General features: G+C 51.3%; 3 protein-coding genes across 3 annotated transcripts in view; 1 reads left to right on the top strand and 2 right to left on the bottom strand.

Annotated features, from left to right (window-relative positions):
* The window catches only part of SPG11 (SPG11 vesicle trafficking associated, spatacsin), a 28,613-nt gene extending 22,362 nt beyond the window's left edge, over window positions 1-6,251 (bottom strand). Inside the window, exons 1-8 of the mRNA XM_032122933.1 lie at window positions 5,907-6,251; window positions 4,708-4,892; window positions 3,708-3,935; window positions 2,958-3,144; window positions 2,262-2,399; window positions 1,222-1,688; window positions 854-999; window positions 42-174 (exon numbers count right to left, since the gene is read on the bottom strand). Coding sequence (XP_031978824.1) covers window positions 42-174; window positions 854-999; window positions 1,222-1,688; window positions 2,262-2,399; window positions 2,958-3,144; window positions 3,708-3,935; window positions 4,708-4,892; window positions 5,907-6,139 — 1,717 coding nt within the window. The 5' untranslated portion in view covers window positions 6,140-6,251. The remainder of the gene's footprint in view (window positions 1-41; window positions 175-853; window positions 1,000-1,221; window positions 1,689-2,261; window positions 2,400-2,957; window positions 3,145-3,707; window positions 3,936-4,707; window positions 4,893-5,906) is intronic.
* Window positions 6,252-6,794: 543 nt separating this feature from the next.
* Window positions 6,795-10,203, top strand: CIAO2A (cytosolic iron-sulfur assembly component 2A). Its single transcript, XM_032123270.1, has 5 exons — window positions 6,795-6,981; window positions 7,318-7,482; window positions 8,592-8,641; window positions 8,980-9,025; window positions 9,761-10,203. The coding sequence occupies exons 1-5, from the start codon at window positions 6,858-6,860 to the stop codon at window positions 9,856-9,858; spliced, it is 483 nt and encodes a 160-aa protein (XP_031979161.1). The 5' UTR covers window positions 6,795-6,857; the 3' UTR covers window positions 9,859-10,203.
* A 5,076-nt stretch (window positions 10,204-15,279) lies between these two features.
* Window positions 15,280-20,519, bottom strand: part of ADAMTS7 (ADAM metallopeptidase with thrombospondin type 1 motif 7) — a 34,199-nt gene continuing 28,959 nt past the window's right edge. Inside the window, exon 24 of the mRNA XM_032123182.1 lies at window positions 15,280-16,915. Within this exon, the coding sequence (XP_031979073.1) occupies window positions 16,743-16,915 (173 nt within the window). The 3' untranslated portion in view covers window positions 15,280-16,742. The remainder of the gene's footprint in view (window positions 16,916-20,519) is intronic.

The raw sequence follows: 20,519 nt of genomic DNA, 5'->3' as shown, positions 1-20,519 counted from the left end.
AATTAAATAAACCCCTGTGCAGCTGCAGGTACTTCACTCACTTCTCAGGTAAGACTGGGAGGCACCATCCCCAGAGTGCTCAGGCCCAGGGCAGGGTGCAGGGAGACTGAAAACACTTTCTTTGCTTTTTAAAAACAAGTCCACTGTGTCCAGCTGGCGATTTTCCAAACCTGCCTAGACAAACATGAAACAGAGCAATTAAGCATGGATTCTAAAACCACACCTTGTGCACTTACTGCTGGGATTCTCACCCCATACTCAGTGACAAACTACACATGCAGAAAAACAGAAGGAATTTAAACTCTGTGTGCAACACCTGCAGCCTGAAATAACAAGGTGACCTGCTCAGTCCCTGCCAGGCTCCTTTGACAGGCTCTGCTCAAACCCTGCCCTGTATCTTCACACACAAAAAGTTACTGCAGCAATATAAACTAAATACTATGAGAATCAGGACTCTGAATAAGGGTACAGCAATTTTATAAGAATGGCATAATAAACCCAAAAACCTAGTTCCAAGGATTTCTTTTGATATTTAACATTTTGCAAGGGGACAAAAACTGCTGCAGAAATTGGCAAAATTGCTTTTGGGTCCAATTAAGAGGGAATTTTGAGCACTGCTTTATTCTGTTTTATTTTATTAATGTGCATTCACTTTGTTGCTGTATTTCTTTCTTTGGGTTACTCATCTGTTTGGGGTTTTATTGTTTATTTAATAATTAAACCACTTCCTTTTGCCCCTAGGTTTGAGGCATACTTTTAATTGTGTCTAAACCCACACTAACATTGCTAAACTGCATTCAATACTTGAAAGCAGCAGTTTGTTATTTGCAAGACATGAACCAGCTCTCCTTACCTCGAGGGCATGGATGGGAATGGAGCACCTCTCCCACCCATTGAGGTGACACACGGAATCCACGACTCCGGCGCTGCCGAACATCATCAGCCTGGTCAGAAACTCCTCTTGAGTTAAACCAAACAGGACCAGGGACAGACCATGCTCTGAATGACAGAACCAAGCCATAATTAAAGATAGTGCAGCCACGTGCTAGGCAGCAGCACTTCTATCCACTGCTGCTTCCAAAAGAGCAAAGCTGCAGCAGCTCTGTTTGGATTTCACCCGAGCAGGAATGCAATGGAAGTTACCCCACAGCAGCCAGGCAAGCAGGTAGAACCCTAAAAACTGCTGCAGCAGCTGTCTCAAGGCAGTTTAGGACCCCTCACCTGTCAGCAGCAGACACAGCGGCACCTCTGCACTGCACTCCACATAAGCACTGCTTCTGCCGAACTGGGAACACGTCACATCCTGGGACTCAAAATCCCAGAGCACCAGCCACAGCCCCGTGTCCTGTGCCAGCACCACGAACACAGCTTTAGCTCCAGTCACCAGCTTACACTCCAGTTTCACCACTTGCTGAGGTGCTCCCACGGGGATTTGTGTCCACTGCTGTCCTGCAGCCCCACAGGCTGCACCCTGGCTTTGGAGCACTCGGGAAGCCGCCCACGTAGCAGCCCGGGGAACAAAGGCCACCATCTTCTCTGGATCCTCACAAAGCTCAGGATCGTGACCTTCAAGATGGGTAAAAAACTGATACCAAGGCAAATTCAAGTCGTTCACCAAATCTGGAGAACCTGGTGTCCTTCTTCTCCTTACTCTGTCCCACAGTGAGGATAAGTGTGCCTTCCAGGACCTGGGGAGGGCACAGAGTCACCTGTAACACCAGGTACTGCTCCAAGAACAAGGCAGATAAAGCTCCCTCAGTTAAATAAAATGCACTTAAGCTTATAAAATCCATACAGCATCCTGCATTTTAACCTTACCATGGCCTCTTTATTTGCATTTAAATACTCTCTGCAGCCAAGCTGACTGATCACAGCTGCATTAGCTGACAAGGTCCATGTTTAGCATTTTTAGTAAAAAGTTTCCTCTTCCTCACAGAAAGTGGCCCATCAATTAAAAAACAGTAGAACTGAATTAATTCCAGAACTGAGTCTTTCTTACATCAAGTTACAATTCACATGTTTTATTAATATCAATACTCTAAGACCTAAAGGTAACCCCTAAGCAGCAATTACTCTTTGGAAGTTGTTCAGTGCTGTACATGAAGTTGTCTCGGCCCATCCTAAATTCAAAAGATTTACAGCAGAATGGGCTGATTTTACCTGTCACAACTACAATTGAAAGGAACAAATCAGCAGTTTATTATCAATGATCCAAAGGAGGCGAGGCCCAGCCTGTGCCAGGAGGTTTTTCCCTTCTGTACCTGTCTGTGCGGAAAGGCGACGACAAGAGCTCCATGCTGTGGTCAGAACTGGCCAGCTCATCCTCATCCAGTCCCTCAGGAGGCTTCACTGGAAGATTTTCAGGATCTCTCTTACAGAGCAAATGTTCAGGGAACTGTCTATAAAGAAACAAATATGAAATTTCACCTTGCTCAGATGATTTAAGATGTTTTTTCATATTTAACTCCTCCAAGAGCTCTCAGTGAAGCAGTGTTCTCTCAGGGTAACAGCTAAACCATCAAAACCTGATGCTCTTTCCTTTGAGGTGCACACCACTTCTTAATTACCACCTGGCCCTAATTTAGCAAGCTAAATCAGCACAGCTGTACCAGTAGAGTTTGATAATTCCATACCCCATGGCATTTCTAAAAGGTGCTACCACCCACCCCTGGCACTGAGAGGACCTAATCTTCCTGGAAAAAATACAAAGTGCAAGACAAAGTTTATCTATTTGTTAACAGATAGATTAAAATAAAGAGATGTTATAGATACATTTTCCTCTGTTAGAGTGACAGAGTGTAAATAGGAGCAAATAATGAAAGGACAATCTTTCAACAAAGAAGTAATTTCTGGTCTAGCACAGAACTCAGAATGAAAAGCTGCTAGCACCCCGATGAGTACAGGCCCAAGATTAGGGACCTGTGAAGGTCAGTTCAGCCCAAAGCCTTCCCCTGTACCTGAAGTAGGTGTTGAGCTGCACAGCGAGAGCACCGTGGGAGGTGTTGGTCACCACGGCCATGCTGAAGTCAGGGGACACTGCCAGGGCAGCCAGGGGGGACACGGGGGCTGGGCCCTCCCCCTGCCCAGCTCCCAGGGCTACACTGACCTTCCCTAAGATGGCACCATCAGAGCAGTCAAATATGTCTGTAAACAGCATCAAGGAAAAACCCAGGCCCTGGAGTGCCCAACAGAGAAGTTACACAGGAGGGAAAGGTGGTGAATTTTGGCAGTAAGAGAAGGGAAAGGTACCTGACCTTGTCGTACTTTAATGTGTCAGAGAAGATGACCAGGAAGAGGTTAAATCCAGCACCTGGTGGAACTGACAGGTCTGAGCCCCTGCTCATCCCAACACACAAATCTGCCTCCCGAACTCTGACTCCCTGTGTACCTGCAGATCATTTCTATTTCATTTAAGAAATTAGGTGACAGTAGATGTCAGCCTGTTATACACAGACCCATGAATCAAACCCATTAATGATCCATTAATCCAGTGGGAAACAGATCTCCAGTGGAGTACTGGGAAACACCTGATACACAACTACAGCACTTCCACCACAAAAACCAGGATTTGGCTACACAACCGTCTTTGCAGGCATCTCACTTAAATGTCTCTGAAGAAATTTCTGCTCAGCCCTGGCAGCAAAGAGAAGCAACTTTGTTCTTCCAGATGATTTTCCCTGAGAGCTCATCTCTCCTGCAAAGGATACAAATCCAGCCAGCACTGTCCAACAGGAACAGGATGCCCCTGCAGAACTGGGAATCTGTTATTCTCCCCACAGCTTCTGGAGGAAGAGCCAGGGTGAAGCAGTCACAGGTCTCTGGGGATGAGTCTTTCCCAGGAAAGGTCAGGTGCACAAGGATAAACTGGTTGAGCAGAAGTTTGCACTTGTTGTTTCCAAAAGACAAAATCTTCACAGAGAAAACTGAAGGCAGGTCTGAAAATTTAAAGATATTTAAATGTCGGATTACAGCCAGCTGGGACTTCTGATTTGTAAAAAGAATCCCAAGAAAACAACAGCTCAAATTCATTGCCCCAGTTACCATCCTAACAGAAGTTGGGATTGTGAGTTGGGGTGGTTGGTTTTAAATCTCACCTTCTGTGCCAGGGGCACTAATTCTAGAACAATTTCCTAAAACTTTTATGTGGCTTTTTCTGTGGACAATACTATGAAGAACATAAAAAATCAGCACAAAATAATAAGTCAGTCAGCACTGAGAAGAAAAGCTACAGACTTTGGAAATAAAATACTTTAGGAAGTGAGACTGTTTAAGAACATGTAAAACACCAAAGGCTCATTCTAACTGCACACTATGTTTGCTAATCATAAAATACAAGGTTAAATGTTTAATTAGTCTTTGCAGGGTTATTGAGGTGCCCTGTCTCTGTTCTCTTTCCATCAGTTCCAATATTAAAGTTAAAATTTGAGAGAGCGGGGTTGTATATATTTTATTAAAATTTATTTTTAACTTTATATCACTGAAATGTGACCCTACAAGAGTTTAATTATATCTAACAGTGTCACCTTGGAATACGGAGAAGTCCCCATTATTTTTCAAGCCCATGAATCCTGCCGATCGCATTGCATCAGTGTGGAGGCACCTGACACTTCCCTAGTGCTCAGTCCCACTGCCTGATTCATCCCACCATGAGCAGCAGAACCAGACCTGCAATAATTTCACACATGGAACACACTGAAAGTTACTCACTCATATTTTTAGCTTCAAGAAGCTTTTTAAGCGTCTCTTCCTTACAACTGTGCAGGGAATTTGGGTTGTGTTTTCCATCTTCTACACTGAATTCATAGACAAACAGTTCATGACCTTGACCAAGAGCCAGGAGTTTTGTCTTGTTTGATTGCAAACCATCATCTTCTGTGCTGTCCCACATGAAGCTGAAGACACAACATTCAGGAGGGTTATTAGCTTTATTTCCTTTCCCCATTTCCCACACTGAACAGTTCTGGACATGCACTGCTGATGGACAGCACCGCTTTCACTTCAGCTGTGAAGACTCTGCTGCCACCCCGTCCCTCCCAGCACCGGAACTGTTTCATCCTCGGCAGGACAGAGCCTGAGGAATCCCAGCTCCTCCTCCTCTCTAAGATAAAGGGGTTTCCATCCTCGTGTGTTTTTCCCTTTAGTCACCCAGGACATGAGGGATGCTCTGCTTCAGGATTTCCAGGAGGGGGAACACCAGCTCTGCCAGCAAGGGAGAGCAGAACACATCGTCCATTTTCAGATTTTTCCCTGTTGTTTGGGCTGAAACTCTCCAGGTGTGTCACACCTGCTCCGTGGTGACGGGGAGGCGGCAGAGAGGAAGCAGCTCAGGATGGGGCAGAGCAAACCAGAGAGCAGAGCCCTGTAACAGCCCTGAAACACTCCCCATCCCCGGAATGTCCCAGGCCAGGCTGGACAGGGCTTGGAGCAAGCTGGGAGAGTGGAAGGTGTCCCTGCCCATGGCAAAGGTGGAACGGGACGGGCTTTAAGGTCCCTCCCAGCCCGAACCAGTCTGGGATTCTGTGAGTCTCTGAACAGTGTTGGTGTTGCTGGACACTGCAGATGCCCAGATCTAAAACGTGACCGTGGTTTTGACTCAGCACGAAAGTTGCTGCAGCAGATGTTAAAGCCATCATGTGATTGCCGAGTGTCACCCGGGCTGGCAGCGGGGGAGGCGCAGCCCGCGGGGACACAGGGCACAGGGGTGTGAAGCCAACAGCCTGGCAGACAATCCCTTTTTGTTTGCTTTGCCTTTTGGATCGACTGCCGTGAACACGCCCAGCTAAACAGGCAGATATGACACAGCAGCCCCGCAGCTTTAGGGAGAGCTCCCCGTTCCGAGGCGGGGTCTGCAGCCCCGCAGCCCCGAGCACAGGGGCCACCCCTCGCCCTGCTCGCCCCGCACTTACTCAGCCCAGGCTCCCGGCAGGACGCTGCCCCGGGCCCGGCCGGCCCCGCCCGGCGACAGCGACTCCAGGTAGATCCCGCCGGGGACCAGGAGGGTGCCCAGAGCGTCCTGGGCTCTGCTCAGCCGCACCCGCGCCGCGTCCCGCGGGCATCCCCGCGGCTCCCCCGAGCGGGGCACCAGGAGCACACGCAGCTCCCGCCGGGCTGGGGCCCCGGCCTCCGCCGCTGCCGCCATCCTCCTCCTCCTCAGAGCCGCCCGACACCCCTGCCCCGGGCCGCCGCCATCTTGGCGGGGCCGCCCCTCGTTCCGGTCAGCTGGACGGCGCCGAGCCGCGACTACAACTCCCAGTAGGCACCGCGAGTGCCGCTCGCTTCTTTAAGCAAAATGTTCTTTAAGCTGAAGTCTCTGTATCTTTTCTCTGCCCCTGTCCCTTCCTCTGATCTCTCTTGCAGATGGACCCCCATGGCACCATTTTCACCTTCAGCCCCTCTTTTAAACGCAAATAGATGTTCTCAGGCAGATAGGCGGGTTCATGTAAACTTCAGTGTATAAATTCTCCCGATTTTTACTCCCTGCCGTGCGTGATTTGTGAAACACCTCCCCCATGCACCGTGCGCAGAATAAACAACGTCTCCTTTCTCAGCCTGACTCTGTCCGTGCTTAGAGCGTTCCTACAACACGGCAACGCCGCGTCCGTGGCTCCCTGCGGCCGGTGACCCGCCCGCGGCCGCCCCGGGGCTCTCCGTGCGCCGCCCCCCAGGCCGCGGCTCCGCGCGGCGACAGCGAGGACGGGGAACGGCCCCGCCCCGGGCCCGCCCCTGGGCGGGGCTCCGCCGCAGGATCTCCGCGCCCATTGCTCCTTCCCCAGGCCCCGCCCCGCCCGCCATTGCCCGGCCCCGCCCCGCCCCACGCGGAAGTGCCGCGGCCCGCGGGCCCATGGCGGAGCGGGGTCATGTCGCTGGTGCTGGCGCTGCTCTCGCAGGCGCTGAGCCGGGTGTGGCGGAGCCCCGCGAGTAGGGCCCGCCATGCCCCCCCGAGCCGCGCCATGGAGCACGACAGGGCCATCGAGGTCTACGGTGACTGCTGGGGCTGGAGGGCGCGAGGGCCGTGGGGCGGGGGCTGTGAGGGGCCGGGGGGAGCCCTGGGGCTGTTCCAGATCTGCCCTTGGGGGGCTGAGGTGGGGGAACCACGCCGGTCCTGAGGGGCTCAGAGCGGTGAGGGGGCCCCGAGGGGCTGGAGGTGCTCCATGTGGGGCAGGGAGACGGGGCCGTGTTTGGCTTATTTGGCTCGTTTGTTGTGGCTTCCAAAGAGGAGCAACATCAACAGTGCCGGGAAGGTGGGTGCTCATAAAAATACCTTTTATTAAATCCAGGGAAGATACCTTATTGTTGCTCACTTGTCTCGTGCCTCAGATATAATCCGGACTATCCGGGACCCGGAGAAGCCGAACACTTTGGAAGAACTGGAAGTGGTGACAGAAAACTGTGTGGAAGTGCAGGAGATAGGGGAGGATGAATATCTGGTCATCATCAGGTTTACACCAACAGTACCTCATTGTTCCTTGGCCACTCTCATCGGTGAGATTTGTTTAATTAAATGAGAAACAAAGAGCACAAGCTTAATTGGAGGTTGTCTGGATACCATCAGTCCCAGTTCAGATTCAGTGTTGCCTGGCTCTGTTGGTCTGACCAGGAACTGCATCTTGAGAATCCAGTCATCAGTGTAACCAAACCAAAAACCAAACCAAGCAAAAAAACCCCAAATCCAGAGAAATGAGGACATCCATCTGTTTGTGTCATGTTAGGGAATCTCTTCAAAGAGAACCTCTCAAAACTCTGCTGGAAAGTGGTACAAAAGTCCTTTGTATTCTCCAAGTTACTTCATTAATGTTATTAATTGACAATTTCTCAGCTCTTAGTTCAAAAAAAAGAAAAAACAAAAACCTGCAACTTTCTGCTTGTCCCCTTTCCCTCCCCTGTGGGCTGTTCTTCATTCTCACACATGCCCAAAAATCTCCACATGCTATCCAAGAATCCCCAAAAAGTCTTGATCCATCAGGAGTTGGAAAGGAATTAAGTTGAATGAGAATTTACACTGGCTTATTTTTCCTTTTTATTTTTTTTTTTTTTATGATTTGTGGTGAGATTTCATCTGAAAATGTCACATCTGAGAGCTCTGACATGATTTGTTTAAATGTGCCAATGTTAGAAACTCAAAATATCAATACGAAGATTTCTCAGTGTGTTTTAAGATTAGAGATCAAGTATTTAATTCAGTGAGGAAATTACTGTACTTATGCCCAAATAATTTATGTTGGGTTTTTTAATAAATATTGAAGAACAACCCAGGCACTCCCCTGAGTACAGACGCAGCCACAGGATGGTTGGGAGGCTGTATGAAAAATACCAAAGAAAGCTGAGAATACAGGAATTTGTCTCTATTTGGTGTTTGTAGGAGGTGTTTAGAGAGCAGAGACCTCCCAACCTTGTAAGGCAGGTCAGAACTTACCTGAGAAGCTGCACCCAAAGGGTCAAACCAAGAATTATTTAGTCCCTCTGTGGCTTGTGCTGCTCAGAATACAAAAGGACATTGTCAGTTACACTGATTGTTAAATATGGATTCTCTGAATATGCACCTCAAACCTCGAATTTTACAGGAAAATCTCTTTTGTGTTCTGTTTTAACAGGCCTTTGTTTAAGAATAAAACTTCAGAGATGTTTGCCTTTTAGACATAAGGTAAAGTGCCTGGTTTGAAGCCTATTTTAAACTGCATGAATGAATGGCAACCTCCCTAAATTAAACACAGCGATTTACAGACCTTTAGAGACTTGACCAAAACAATTTGAAGAATAAATTAACTACCTGAGGATTTCTGCTGTTGATTTTTGGGTGGTTGTTTTGTTTTTAGAGCTCCCTCCTCCCAGCTGAAGAGTGTAAAGGGAGCTCTATCCACCAGTCCCCTCCTGTAGCAGCAGAGGTGACAGGCACTGTGTTTGGGGGGGACAGTGTTTTACCTTCAGGAAGGAATATATTCCACTGTTGTGGTGCTCCTAACACTGCTGATCTCTCTCTAGCTGGAAATCTACATTTCTGAGGGCACACATTCCACTGAGGAGGACAGTGAGTAGAGCCTGTGCATGCTGCTGCTTCAGCCTCTTTGTGCTCTGTGGGGTGCTCTCCTCCCCTGCCTTCCCAGAAATTAATACCCTGTGAAAGCTTGAAAACCAAGCAGCATCGAGGTGTTTCCAAAGCTGTGGTGACTGTGACCACCTGCTTGTTGCTGGTTTGGTTTTATAACAAAACTCCCTCCGTTCTTGCAGGCGTTGTGTTTGGAACAAAAGGAGGTGCTGCTGAATAATTAACATGAAGAGGTGCCTCACCCATTGATCTCGCTGTCCTAAAACCTGCACAACAAAAATTGATGTTTCTCAGTCAGTTTTTGATGTAAAGCTTGCAGGACATGGATGTTCTGCACAGCCAGAGTCAGGCACTGCCTTAAGCGGCCGTGGAGTCCAGGCAGTGCCCTGGGCTTGAGCATTCAGTGTCTGGCAAAAATAGGTTGTTTTGGTTAAATAGCTAGAAACTGAACCTGGAGAACCTGGGCTACTAATTTATCATTAATTTCACTCTTGATTTTGGGACATGTCATTGGATCACCTTACATGCTTTTCCTAAACTAGAAGAGTGACAAGAATTACTGATGTCCAGTGGTTGTTTTGTTGTGACTGAGCTTTCATTTACCTCGTTCCCCATTTCCCAGTAATCCTCCTTGTAATGTCCTTTTCCCCTGAGCATCCCCACGCCCTCGGCTGTCCCTGGGAGCCCCTGATCCCCCCTCTCCCGGGTGTTTTGCAGTCAACAAGCAGATCAATGACAAGGAGAGGGTGGCAGCGGCGATGGAGAACCCGAACCTGCGGGAGATCGTGGAGCAGTGCGTGACTGAACCCGACTAGGGACACTGCTCCTGGGGACAGCCCTGCTGCAGACTGAGGAAAATTATAATAATCAAGGCCTTGAGTTTAATACTTGAGTTCTTTTTACTTTCCCACATGTTTTTTAAAGACAAATTGTTTATAAGATAGATTTAAATTATGAGGAATCAGTCTCTAAAGAAAGTCCAGTGTATAGTGCTAAGAGTTTGTAATTTTTGGTGTCCAGAGGAATATTTTGTGATTCAAAGCAACACATCTGCATTGCCTTCTGAGAGACATTGTGATATAAATTCAGTTTTGCAAGTTAAATTTCTACATTGTTTCAATCACTGCACTGTAAAAATAAAACAGATTCTTGTACTGAAATGCTGCTTTCTGAGTCATGAATCTGGTTTTTTTCTTAAGGATTAAGTTTAGATTTCTATTGGAGAAATTAATTTCATTCAGCTTCTTTGGTGTTGATAAACATTAAAGCTGAAATTAATTCACAAAAGAATTTGGAGCTGAGGGACTGGACTAGAACAAGGAGATTTTTACTGGGACACAATTCCTGCTAAATATTTGTGCTCTTTTCCCTGTTGATGTTACACATTTCTGATTCTGGAAGCTTTGCTTTATAAGCACCCTGAGGCTGATGGTTCCATATGGACAAGATCTTGCCAGTCTGATCCTGGTTTTCCTTCCGACTTTCCTGCAGAGTGGGAGGTGAGAGCATCCCACAGCCCCTCCTTCTGCTGGCTCCCACTCCCCTGTTCCCTGTCACTGCTCCCTGACTAAGCTTACCTGGAGCATCCAGAACATTTCCAGCTGCCCCGCGTTTCTCACTGGAGACATTCCCCAGGGTTCCATTGCAGCTCTGGATCTGAGCACGGATTTACCTTTGCCTGAGAATTAGGCAGTTCCCTCCCAGCTCCTCCTCCCAGTGCAGTGGTGTTCAGGATCTGCTGTAGTGGCTCCTGAGGGATTTAAGGTGCTGCTCCTCCCTGGAGTACTCCAGTGGCTTGTGGCTGGTTCCATGGTGAGAGATCCTTGGAGCGCAGTGCAAACATCTGTTGTGATTTCAGGGATTTGTAGCCATTTTAATAATCCCCATAAAGCTTTCCTGAGGGCATGGAACGATGGAATGGACTCCAGTGTTACGAACAGGGGGAACGTTCTCCTTGGTAAACCAGTGAACTGCTCCATGGCACAGCAAGGCCCTTCTCCTCAAGTGCCAAGTTAGCTGAAAAAATTAATTGGGGGGGGGGGGGGGGGGACTTGTAGAAAGGTGGGGGAGAGAACAGTTCCTGCACATAAGAAGAAATACTTCTCTTAACTTCAGTTACTCAGCTTCAATTAAATTTTAATTAAATTTCAAGCTCCTTTGCACCCCCATGGACAAATGTGCCAGCACGGGGGGACACATGTCCTGCATTCCAGCCCACTGCTGGGAAGGATCCAGGCAGGTAACTCCTGCAGGGATGGATCAAACGCTCCAGGGAGCCTGAGCTGCCATTATCTGTTGGCTTCTTTCCTGGAATTTGCATTTTTTTTTTCTCTCTCCAGCAGGGGGGTTGATATTTTCTTTTCAGAATGCAGATATCTCTGCCAGCAAGGAGGTTCTGTCGATCCTGTAGCCACAAGATAGTGGCTCCTCTCCTTGGATGAGCTCCTGGGGGCTCTCTGTCCCCACTGCCCTTGCACAGCTCGGTGGCACCACCAGAATGGCATTCCCAGCTCTTACAAAAGCTTGGTGGACAGGGAATAGGATGCTCTGGTGACCATGACTCTCCTTGCTTCTGCAGTGCCCTGGGATCCTTAGCCCTGAGGGGTTTGTGCTGAGGCACAGAGGTTAAAAGTTCTCCAGAGCAAACATTTGGGGAAATGGGTCAGATCCCAAAACCAGGCCTCTGAAACCAGGAATATTCCCAGCTCCTCAGGGAGTGGATGATTGCTGGGGCACTGGGAGGTGCTGGGTGCACTCCCCAGGAACTGCTGCAGTTTCCAGCATTTCCATTTTAACTGGGCTTGAGCTCTTTGTCCATCCCTGTCGCTGCTGCCCCACAGACAGGGCTGAGTAGAGGCTTTGCTGCCATCGGGCTTTGGGGACACCGTGGGGGTGACAGAGGAATAGCCAGGGAGCAGGAGACACCGGGGAGAACAGCTCCAGGGGGATCCCATCGGGCAACATTTGAGGTGCTGGAGGAACACGGGATGTTCCTGGAAGAACACGGGATGTTTCTCCAAAGCCGGGAAGACACACACGGGTCACCGCCCTCACCTGGATCTCCAAGTACTAAAATTGTTCCTTCGGATTAAGAATCCTTTGCATTTACAGCAGGGAAAGACAACTGCAGAGGGCACCAGCAACCCACGGCTCTGCTGTGTCGGGAGGAGCATCCCCACCCGCCTGGCTCCGGGGCCATCCCGGGAACCGAGCGGGCTCCCCCGGTGCCCGTCACCAGCAGCACCCCTGCGGCTGCAGAGCCATCCAGGTGTGCTTGCTGGAGAAGCTCTGGACAAGCTGGGAGGTGGAGGAACGGACAGTGCAGGGTTTGAGCTGAGCTGTGGCGGTTCTGTCCTTTCGGTGCTGTTTTCTGTGGTAAATCACGGAATACTTGGAGCTGGAAGAGGCTTGACTCTCTCCCCCCCACGGGGGCCCCAGGTATCCCGGCAGGAGGGTGCGTTCCCGGGGTTACACCTCTCCAGAGGCTCAGAGCAGCCCGGCAGGTGCCTGCAGGGGCGGGAGAGGAGCAGAGAGCACAGCAAACCCCCAGCACTCGGAGCTGCGGGGAATTCAGCCAGGGCAGCTGCTGGCGGGTACCTTCCTTCCCATCGAATTGCACTCCAAGGAGGAGGGAGCACCCCGAGCCCAGGTTTAGCTCCTGGCTTGCCTCAAACCTCAGCATAGCACAGAGACCATTCCCCACCTTCACTCCCCCCAGACAGAGCCAGCATCATCCTTCTGCCCCTTTGCCAGACCCCTGACATGCAAAGGGATTTACAGCAGCCTCTGGACTTCCAGCTGGCGTTTCCAGGTCTGAAATCCCGTTTCCATGCCAGACCCCCAGGCTGCGGGTCCTTGCAAAGAGGAGTAAGCGCGGAGGAAGAGGGACGGGGGCTGTTCTGCTGCCCCGCTGGCCCCAGGGCCGCGTAAAGGGCTCGTGTTTGCACACACTTTACTCGGGAGGTAACTATTACTCACCACACATGGCAGCGGAGCAGTTGCGTGAAGAGACAGAGCTATTTTTAGCAGGTCGATGTTTCTAAATGTTTACACCCGGCTGAGCCTTCCCTCAGTGCAGCTCGGGGGCCGGGGGCTGTGGGTTTGTGGCAGCCCTGCCCCGGCTCTGGGGAGCCTCCCTCCCCTCCCACAGCACATGTGGAACAGCTTTGGTGAATTTCCCAACCAAATGGTTGCTCTGGGTGAGCAAACATACTGTGCCTTGGTACCAGCTGAGGAGCAGGGCAGCTCCTTTCCCTCCTCCCCTCCCCTCCTCCCGTTTTCTGTGCTTTACTTCCCACCGGGAATGTCCTGTCTCTGCAACAGGCACTCCCAGGATGAGCTGCTGGAGCAGCACTCCGAGGTGGGTGGATGAAGGCTGTTCCTCACCGGAGCAGTTGGCAGGGATCAGCTGCCAATTAAAATCCAAACAAAAAGATAAACCAGTGGAATTTTTCAAATCCTTCCCTTGCTGTCCTGGCTTTGCTGCCCCTCTGTGCTGTGCCTGTGAACCCTTTCTGTGTAGCTCAAGGAGGTTTTAAGAACAAGAGAAAATAAATCTTTTATTATTATCTGGAGAGGACAGGTGGGAGTTGAGCTGTTCCCGGTTCCACTGAATTCACTGCCTCCTCTCCTGCCCGGGTTGGGACAGTGCCCCTCCCCAGTCCATGCAGCTGATGATGCACTGATGACCCCTCTGGCTCCTTGGGAATTAAAATGCTCCAGCTGAGATCATCTGGGCTGGACAGAGGCCCTTGGTGAGGTCTGAGAGCTGCAAACCACAGGTGCTCTGCCAGCAGAGCTGGCGGCTCCCAGGGCTGCGGAAGCGCTTGGAGTGTTCCCGTGGATCTGAGACACAAACAAGCTCCTGCAAAAGCAGCTGCTGCTTCCCAGTTAACAAGCTCCTCTTCCTTCCTGTCTCCAGTATGGAAATGTCTGGAGGTGACCAAGGGAGTCACAAAGGTCTGATTTCCGATCTGAAGCCTAAGACTCTCTCAGAGAGTCTTCCAGGAGATCATGGAATCACGGAATGGTTTGGGTGGGAAGGGAGCTTAAAGCCCATCCAGTTCCACCCCCTGCCATGGGGAGGAACTGGGTGGGCTTCAAGCTCCCTTCCCACCCAAACCATTCCATGATCCTATTTCAAACATCTTTTGATCCATGAGCCCTTTCCTCCTTCCCTTTTGCCCCACTGCAGCAGCTCTGTCTGACTAACATCCTGCTTGTGTTGAGACAATAAAAGCATCTTTAGAAGAAGAAAAAAGGCATTTCTATATCTCATCCAACCCTGCCCTCTGTCAGTGGGAAACCATTCCCCCTCTCCAGGCCCTTATGAAGAGCCTCCTTCCAGAGACACTCACTGGAGGTGTCTCACTGCAAGAAAATATTGCAGATACTTTAGCCAGATGTGTGCTCCTGTCACTGATAATGCAGTTTCTGTGCTGGTGGGAGGCCTGGCTTGTTGTGTGGCTAAAAATCAGATGAATTGCCCTTCATACAGAAATTCCCACACTGTGATCCAACCTTCTCCAGCCTCAGTGTCCACACACCCCTCAGGCACTGCTGGGCTCGGGGGCTGCTGTGGTTTGGGTTTGCAGTAAATCCTGCAGCTCCTGGCCCAGGTGCTTGGGAATGGGCTTGGCTCAGCCCTTCCCAGAGGGACACCCCGGCCCAGGGCTCTGTTGTGACAGCTGAAGGTCACAGCAGGGCTGGGGCCACCACACTCTGCAAACCCCAGTGCCTGGTGGGGCTGGCCCTTCCGGGGACACCAATTTGGGGCTGAAACAGGAGGGTTTGGGGTTGAAATTGAGAGGTTTCTGGTTGAAAGGAAAAGGTTCTTCCTGGCTGCTGCATTTCCCTGTGCCAAAGAGACACAAAGGTCCTGCTAGGGACCCCAGGGACATGAGGCATAGGTGGGCACTGGGCTCTGGCCATGGCCTGGTGTCCCACAGGAGGGATTATCCCATGCCTCAACCAGCCACAGATGGGACCCTGCACATGGAAAGGCACTGCAGGAGGGGCTCACCAGATCCTGTAACACAGATCTGCAGAACTGATTTACCCCATCAACCCAGCTCATAAGTTTTAATCAACACATTCCAGTTGCAAACACGAGCTGTGAATAATTTTCAGATGCAAACTGATCGTTCCTTCCTGCTGCCAGTGCCTGAACCACCTCAAATTAACTGAAAACTCCCTCAGAATTCCCCAAGGGGAAGAGAAAATGTGAAACCCACCTGTTTCCTTCAGTAACTGTTTAATTTAACACACTCATGAGCTGTGGCCATCAGACCCCAACACAAGGGTTGTCCCTCTGCAATCCCGGGAGGGTGACAGGGTGGGGGACAGATGGTGCTGGGGACAAAGAAACCAGGACTGAACACAGGCTCTTGGAACATAAAAAATTTACATCACCTTGGAACAGAATAAAGCACAAATGGTGAAGTCACGGCTTGTGTTTTACATACAAATCGCACACAGGAATTTCCCTGTTTGGACTGAGTGTTGCTCCTGACAGCCCAGGGAGATGCATCTGGAGCTGTGCAGCCTGGGACGGGCTCCAGCCTGACTCTGCCCAGTGCAGGGAGTGTTGCCCCTAAAGGTCCCCCAGTTTTTGGGCATCCTCCACAGCCTGAAGAGTAATAGGGAAAGGAATTCCTACCTAAATGCTCCTGCCCACCTTCAGAGACCAACCTGCCAGCAAACCCTCCCCAAGACAGGGAGGGATTCATTCCCACACCGCTCCGAGAGCAGGCGGTAGGGGCTGTGCCTCAGAGTAAATTGGATATTCTAGTTAAAAATCAGCTAACCTTAACAGAGGAGAATCTAGATAAGCAGGAAAAAAAGGGTTTAGCCTGTAAGGCCACAGAAAAACACCTTAACTGAGCATTAAACTGCTACACATACAGAAATCCAGGGGCTGAGCATTGGCTGCCCACGAAGGAGGGGATGTGCCACCCACTGCCAGGGCAGCTTCCCTCTCCTGCCCACATACATGCAAGGGAATGAGCTGGTGGACTCCAAACCTTGGTGTCCCTGATGATCCCCTCTGCTCCAGAGGGACACAGCAATGGGTTTGGCAGAGAAAGCCAGCAGTGGGGAGATGGGGTACAGAGCCCTGCACACCCCCAACTGAAGCTGAAACTTTAGTCCTCTGCCCTGTCTCCACTTCTTAAATTAAATCTATTTAGCTTCAGTGCATAAACATTTTAATGAAAATTACAGGAATGGGTTGCCAGCTTCAAGTCCCTTAAAGGAAAAAAATCCCTACCCCAAAGGGTCGGCAGAGCCAGCAAAATGCTGGATGCTCACTTCAGATATATAAAAATAATAATAAAAGTCAAGGTTTGTGCTGGCCAGCCAACACCTTCGAGAGGCTGCAAATGTCAAATGATAGCACCATAAGCATTTCTGAGAGGTCTTCCCCAAATTATTGCTGTTTTCAGCTCCCCTTCCCCAAAAAGCCTCCCTGCTGGTCCCCCAGGGCAGCGTGACCCCGACAGGTCATGGAATCTCTGTCAGGAGCAGCGGGATCTGCACCCCCAGCCCCACCAGCCTCACTGATGGTTTGAGCACCATTAGAGAGTAGCACGAATTAGAGAGCCCGGGGCCTCCCTGGGCAGTGGCAGAGCCACCAGTCCTGGCCGTGGCTCAGCAGCCACAGGGAGCCACCGCGGATCCCGGCGCCCTCGGGACGGTCCTGTCACCTCCGGGAGAGCCGCTCGTCGCCGCGGTCCCGGCCGGGCCCTGCCAGCAGCCCGTGCTGGCGGCAGCTCCGGCAGCACTGGACGTGGACGGTGGGCAGGTGGCACCTGCCCAGCAGCCGCAGCGTCTGGCAGAAGGCGAAGGTCAGGCGGTCACGCTCGCAGGGGACACCTGGAGGGCAGGGAGGAGGACAAGGAGGGTGTCAGTGCCAGTGCCACCAGGGTCATCAGGTGTCTGATGTGAAAATGTCCCTGCACATGGCAGGGGGTGGAACGAGATGATCATTAAGGTCCCTTCCAACCCAAACAGTTCCAGGATTCTATGGAAGCTGGCACTGGCTGGAGAGACACAGACAGAGCTCCCCCAGCGCAGAGCCCTCCTGCACCTGGGCACTGCCGTGCAGGGACGTGCCGTGGCATTTCCCATTCCCAGCAGAAACCACACCTGTGCTGCTTCTGGCAGCTCCAAAACATCTTCCCAGGGCAGCAATGCTCCCAGGAACAGAGGTGAGGTGCAGGGGGACAAACCCCCCTGTACTGACACCTCCTGCCAGTCCCCAGCCCCCCCCCAGTGCCAGCAGAGTGGCAGAAAGGCCAGCATTCCTCTTCCTTTGAATTGTTTAGGTTATTTTGAGAACCTGCATCATCTGGTTCGCTTCCTGCAGGTGTCCTGCAGACCTCAGAACAACGCTGGAGCTGCTCTGAGGATGGACTTTGTTTTGGGAACGGCTGCTCCAGTGGCAGCCCCGGCTCTGCTGTGGGGGAGTGCCCGGGCAGCTGCAGCAGCGACGGTGCTGCCCACGGGCCACAGCCTGGCCGCCCCAGCTGAGTCACCCCTAGGCTGAGCAAACTGTTTGCAGGAACTGTTTCCTCTCTTCAAACCGTCTGGAAATCCCAGCTCCCACTCCAGGGCCAGGAGCAGCAGGTCAGGGGTTTGGGTTTCACAGTGAGCACTGCCCAGGGAGTGAGAGGGTGGGTGGGACATCCCACCTAAAACTGCCTCACACCTGCCACCCCACGGATCCCATGGGCTGCTGTGAGACATCATCCCATGAGTGATGTGGGACATGCATCCCAGGGAAGAGGCTGGGATGTGGCAAAGAGGGGAGAGCCCTCCCTGCACGATCAGCAGCCCCAGCTCCACAACCAGCCAGACCAGGCTGCACCAGGCCCCGCCTGGGCTCAGTCCAGCAGCAGGCACCCACCACCAAATACACGCTGTTTCTATGAATACATAGTTGGTTTGTTTGAACTTCTGATTTCCTCCTTCTCTAATTTATCTCAGAGCAAGGCACGACTCCCTGAGCCTGCAGCTTCTCATCCAGTGGTATAACACTTGCTTAAATTACACCAACTCAAAAAGGAGCCTCAGCTTAAAATCCGTGATTCTGTGATTCCAATTTTGCCTCCTGTACAAGGAATTAAAATAAATGACAGCTTTTCTCTGGAAAAGGGCAGAGTTGATGCACTCTGGGGCCAACCCCCCCCATTGCTTCTCCCTGGGCACCGTCCACCACGACCATGCAGAGCAGGGGCAGAAATGGGGCAGGTAAATGGGCTTTTCTCTTTCTCAGGACACTTCTCTGCAGGGGAAACACCAGGACTGAGCCAGGGGAGCTCTCGCTGACCACTGCCCCTCGGCCTGTCCCCTCTGGGAACAAAGGCTGTGCTGAGGGAACGGCTGCTGCCCCGATTCCCACGGGATGAGCCGACCCGCGGCCGATGTGAAAGACGCGGCAGATGCAGAACAGAGACTTCTCCCCTGGTTTGGGATTTCAGTCACAGCCCCCTCCCCCAGCCCAGCAGTGAGAAGGTCACCACACTGCTCTAAAATTTATTTTCTGTTTCAGCTGAGGTATTTCCTCTCTGCCTCCCGAGCTGCAGCTCTTTGTGCCTGGCCAGAGCATCCCTCTGTCCCAAAAAAGCCATTTATCACCAGCACTGCTGGATCCAACAGTGCTGACAGAGTGCAATTGAGGGGATCCCGGCTTCACAGCACCCCTCCAGGCTGGGGGCTCGCTCCAGCCCCTGTGTGCTGGGATTTTCCCTGCTGGGTGAGCAGAGCAGATAAGAAATCTCCGCACAGCCCGGTGAGGGCCAGGCCAGGAGTGCAGCACATCCCAGACCTGCTGTGAGAGCACTGGAGCCATCGGGAAAAGGGAAGTACTTGCTGGTGCTATGCTCCACTGGGCTCTCAGGATAATATTCCCTGGGAGCATCCCTGTGGCTCCACAAGGCACCCCCTGAACCCCCAGGGCCCTGTTGCATCGGGACGTTGGAGCACAGGAATACAGGTATTCCTGTTTGTTGCAGGACAGGGATGGCTCAGCAGGGCTCCTAAAACACCTCAGGGGTGTTCCATGAGAGTGGGAATCAGCCTGGATGCCCATGAATGGGTGGGAATGTCCTGGGTACTGGTGGGGGATGCTCTGCCTGGGCAGACCCTGCCCAGCCCCTCGGTATTTTTAGCACTCACTGGGTTTATCGCAGCTTCCTAGAAAGTTATTTATGGATCACAATCAAGCTGCCTCCTGCCTTCCCTGGAAAGAGCTGTGAAGGCCAGGCTGCTGGAGGCTCACACTGAGAGGCTGCTTTCCAGGCTTGGAGTGACGGTTTAGCTCTTTCCTGATCCCCTTCCAGCGGGTCAGCACCCTGGGCCTGTCAGGAAATTCCTGTCCCTGCGCCATGCCCAGGCAGCAATGAGCCCACCCTGCCAGGGGTTACTGCTCTCTGAACACCTCCTTATTCACAAAGGTATGGGATTACTGTGGAAAACAGCTGGGATGGGCTTGGGGATGGGGGAGAAGAGCCACCACCCTTGGCTGGAGGCTCTGCTGACCTTACAGGAGACCCCGGCAGGACCCCAGGGGTCCAAAGCAAAATGACCTCATAGAATCATAAAACACCTGAATTGGAAGGGACCCACAGGGATCATTCAGTCCACCTCCTGGCCCTGCACAGGACACCCCCACAATCCCACCCTGTGCCTGAGAGCGTTTTCCAAGTGCTCCCTGAACTCAGTGAAGTCAATGGGAGTTGCTGAGGGGTTGAGTTCCCATCACTTTCCCAGATCCTGATGCAGTCTCAGGGTGGATGTGTGCAGGGTCAGGCTCAGGTCTGAAACTCTTGGCCGAGCTCATGATTCCTCCCTGGAATTCTGTCTTCGGCAAGGGAAAGTGTAATAAGCACTTAATTTGTCAGCTCTTCAGAGGGGGACCTACAGAACCCACCCAATTTTCATGTAATCCTTTTACTGCTATTTCTTTCTGGTAACAATTTTTTTATATAATCCTCACACTTCATTTGGACACATGTTCCATAAGTCCATGCCAAATTTTAGGCTAAAGAAATAGCTTAAAGCAGGGCTTTAAAAATCCAGGCTAAGTCAGCACATTAGAGACTGAAAACCCCCACTTTTTTTTGGGCTGTTTTTTTAGGTCGGTGTGGAAGTTGCTTTAAATTTCATTTAAGCTTCTGCCAGCCAGACTTAAGCTTTTACTTTTATTCCTGGGAAAAATAAACTTCCTGGAACACGTTTTGTAAAAACAAGGAAAGGTTGAGCTGGTTGAGCTTAGAGCTGAGCTAGCAAATCCAGGGAATTAGGCTGCTGACCTCTGGCCCTTGGGATGCTCTCAGAGACAGGGCTGAATTTAACAAGTAAATTATCCCAGGGTCCTGCTCTGGGGCCGAGGTGCCTCCCTGTGGTCTCTGGTCAGCATGATGAGATGGACGGGATGGATGGGAGGTACCCCCAGCTGCCAGCTTGGCCTGCACAG

The sequence above is a fragment of the Corvus moneduloides genome, chromosome 13 (genome assembly GCF_009650955.1).
Source record: "Corvus moneduloides isolate bCorMon1 chromosome 13, bCorMon1.pri, whole genome shotgun sequence".
NCBI lineage: Eukaryota > Metazoa > Chordata > Aves > Passeriformes > Corvidae > Corvus > Corvus moneduloides.
Note: the sequence above shows the minus strand (reverse complement) of the source record. Positions and strands in the feature narration are given on the sequence as shown.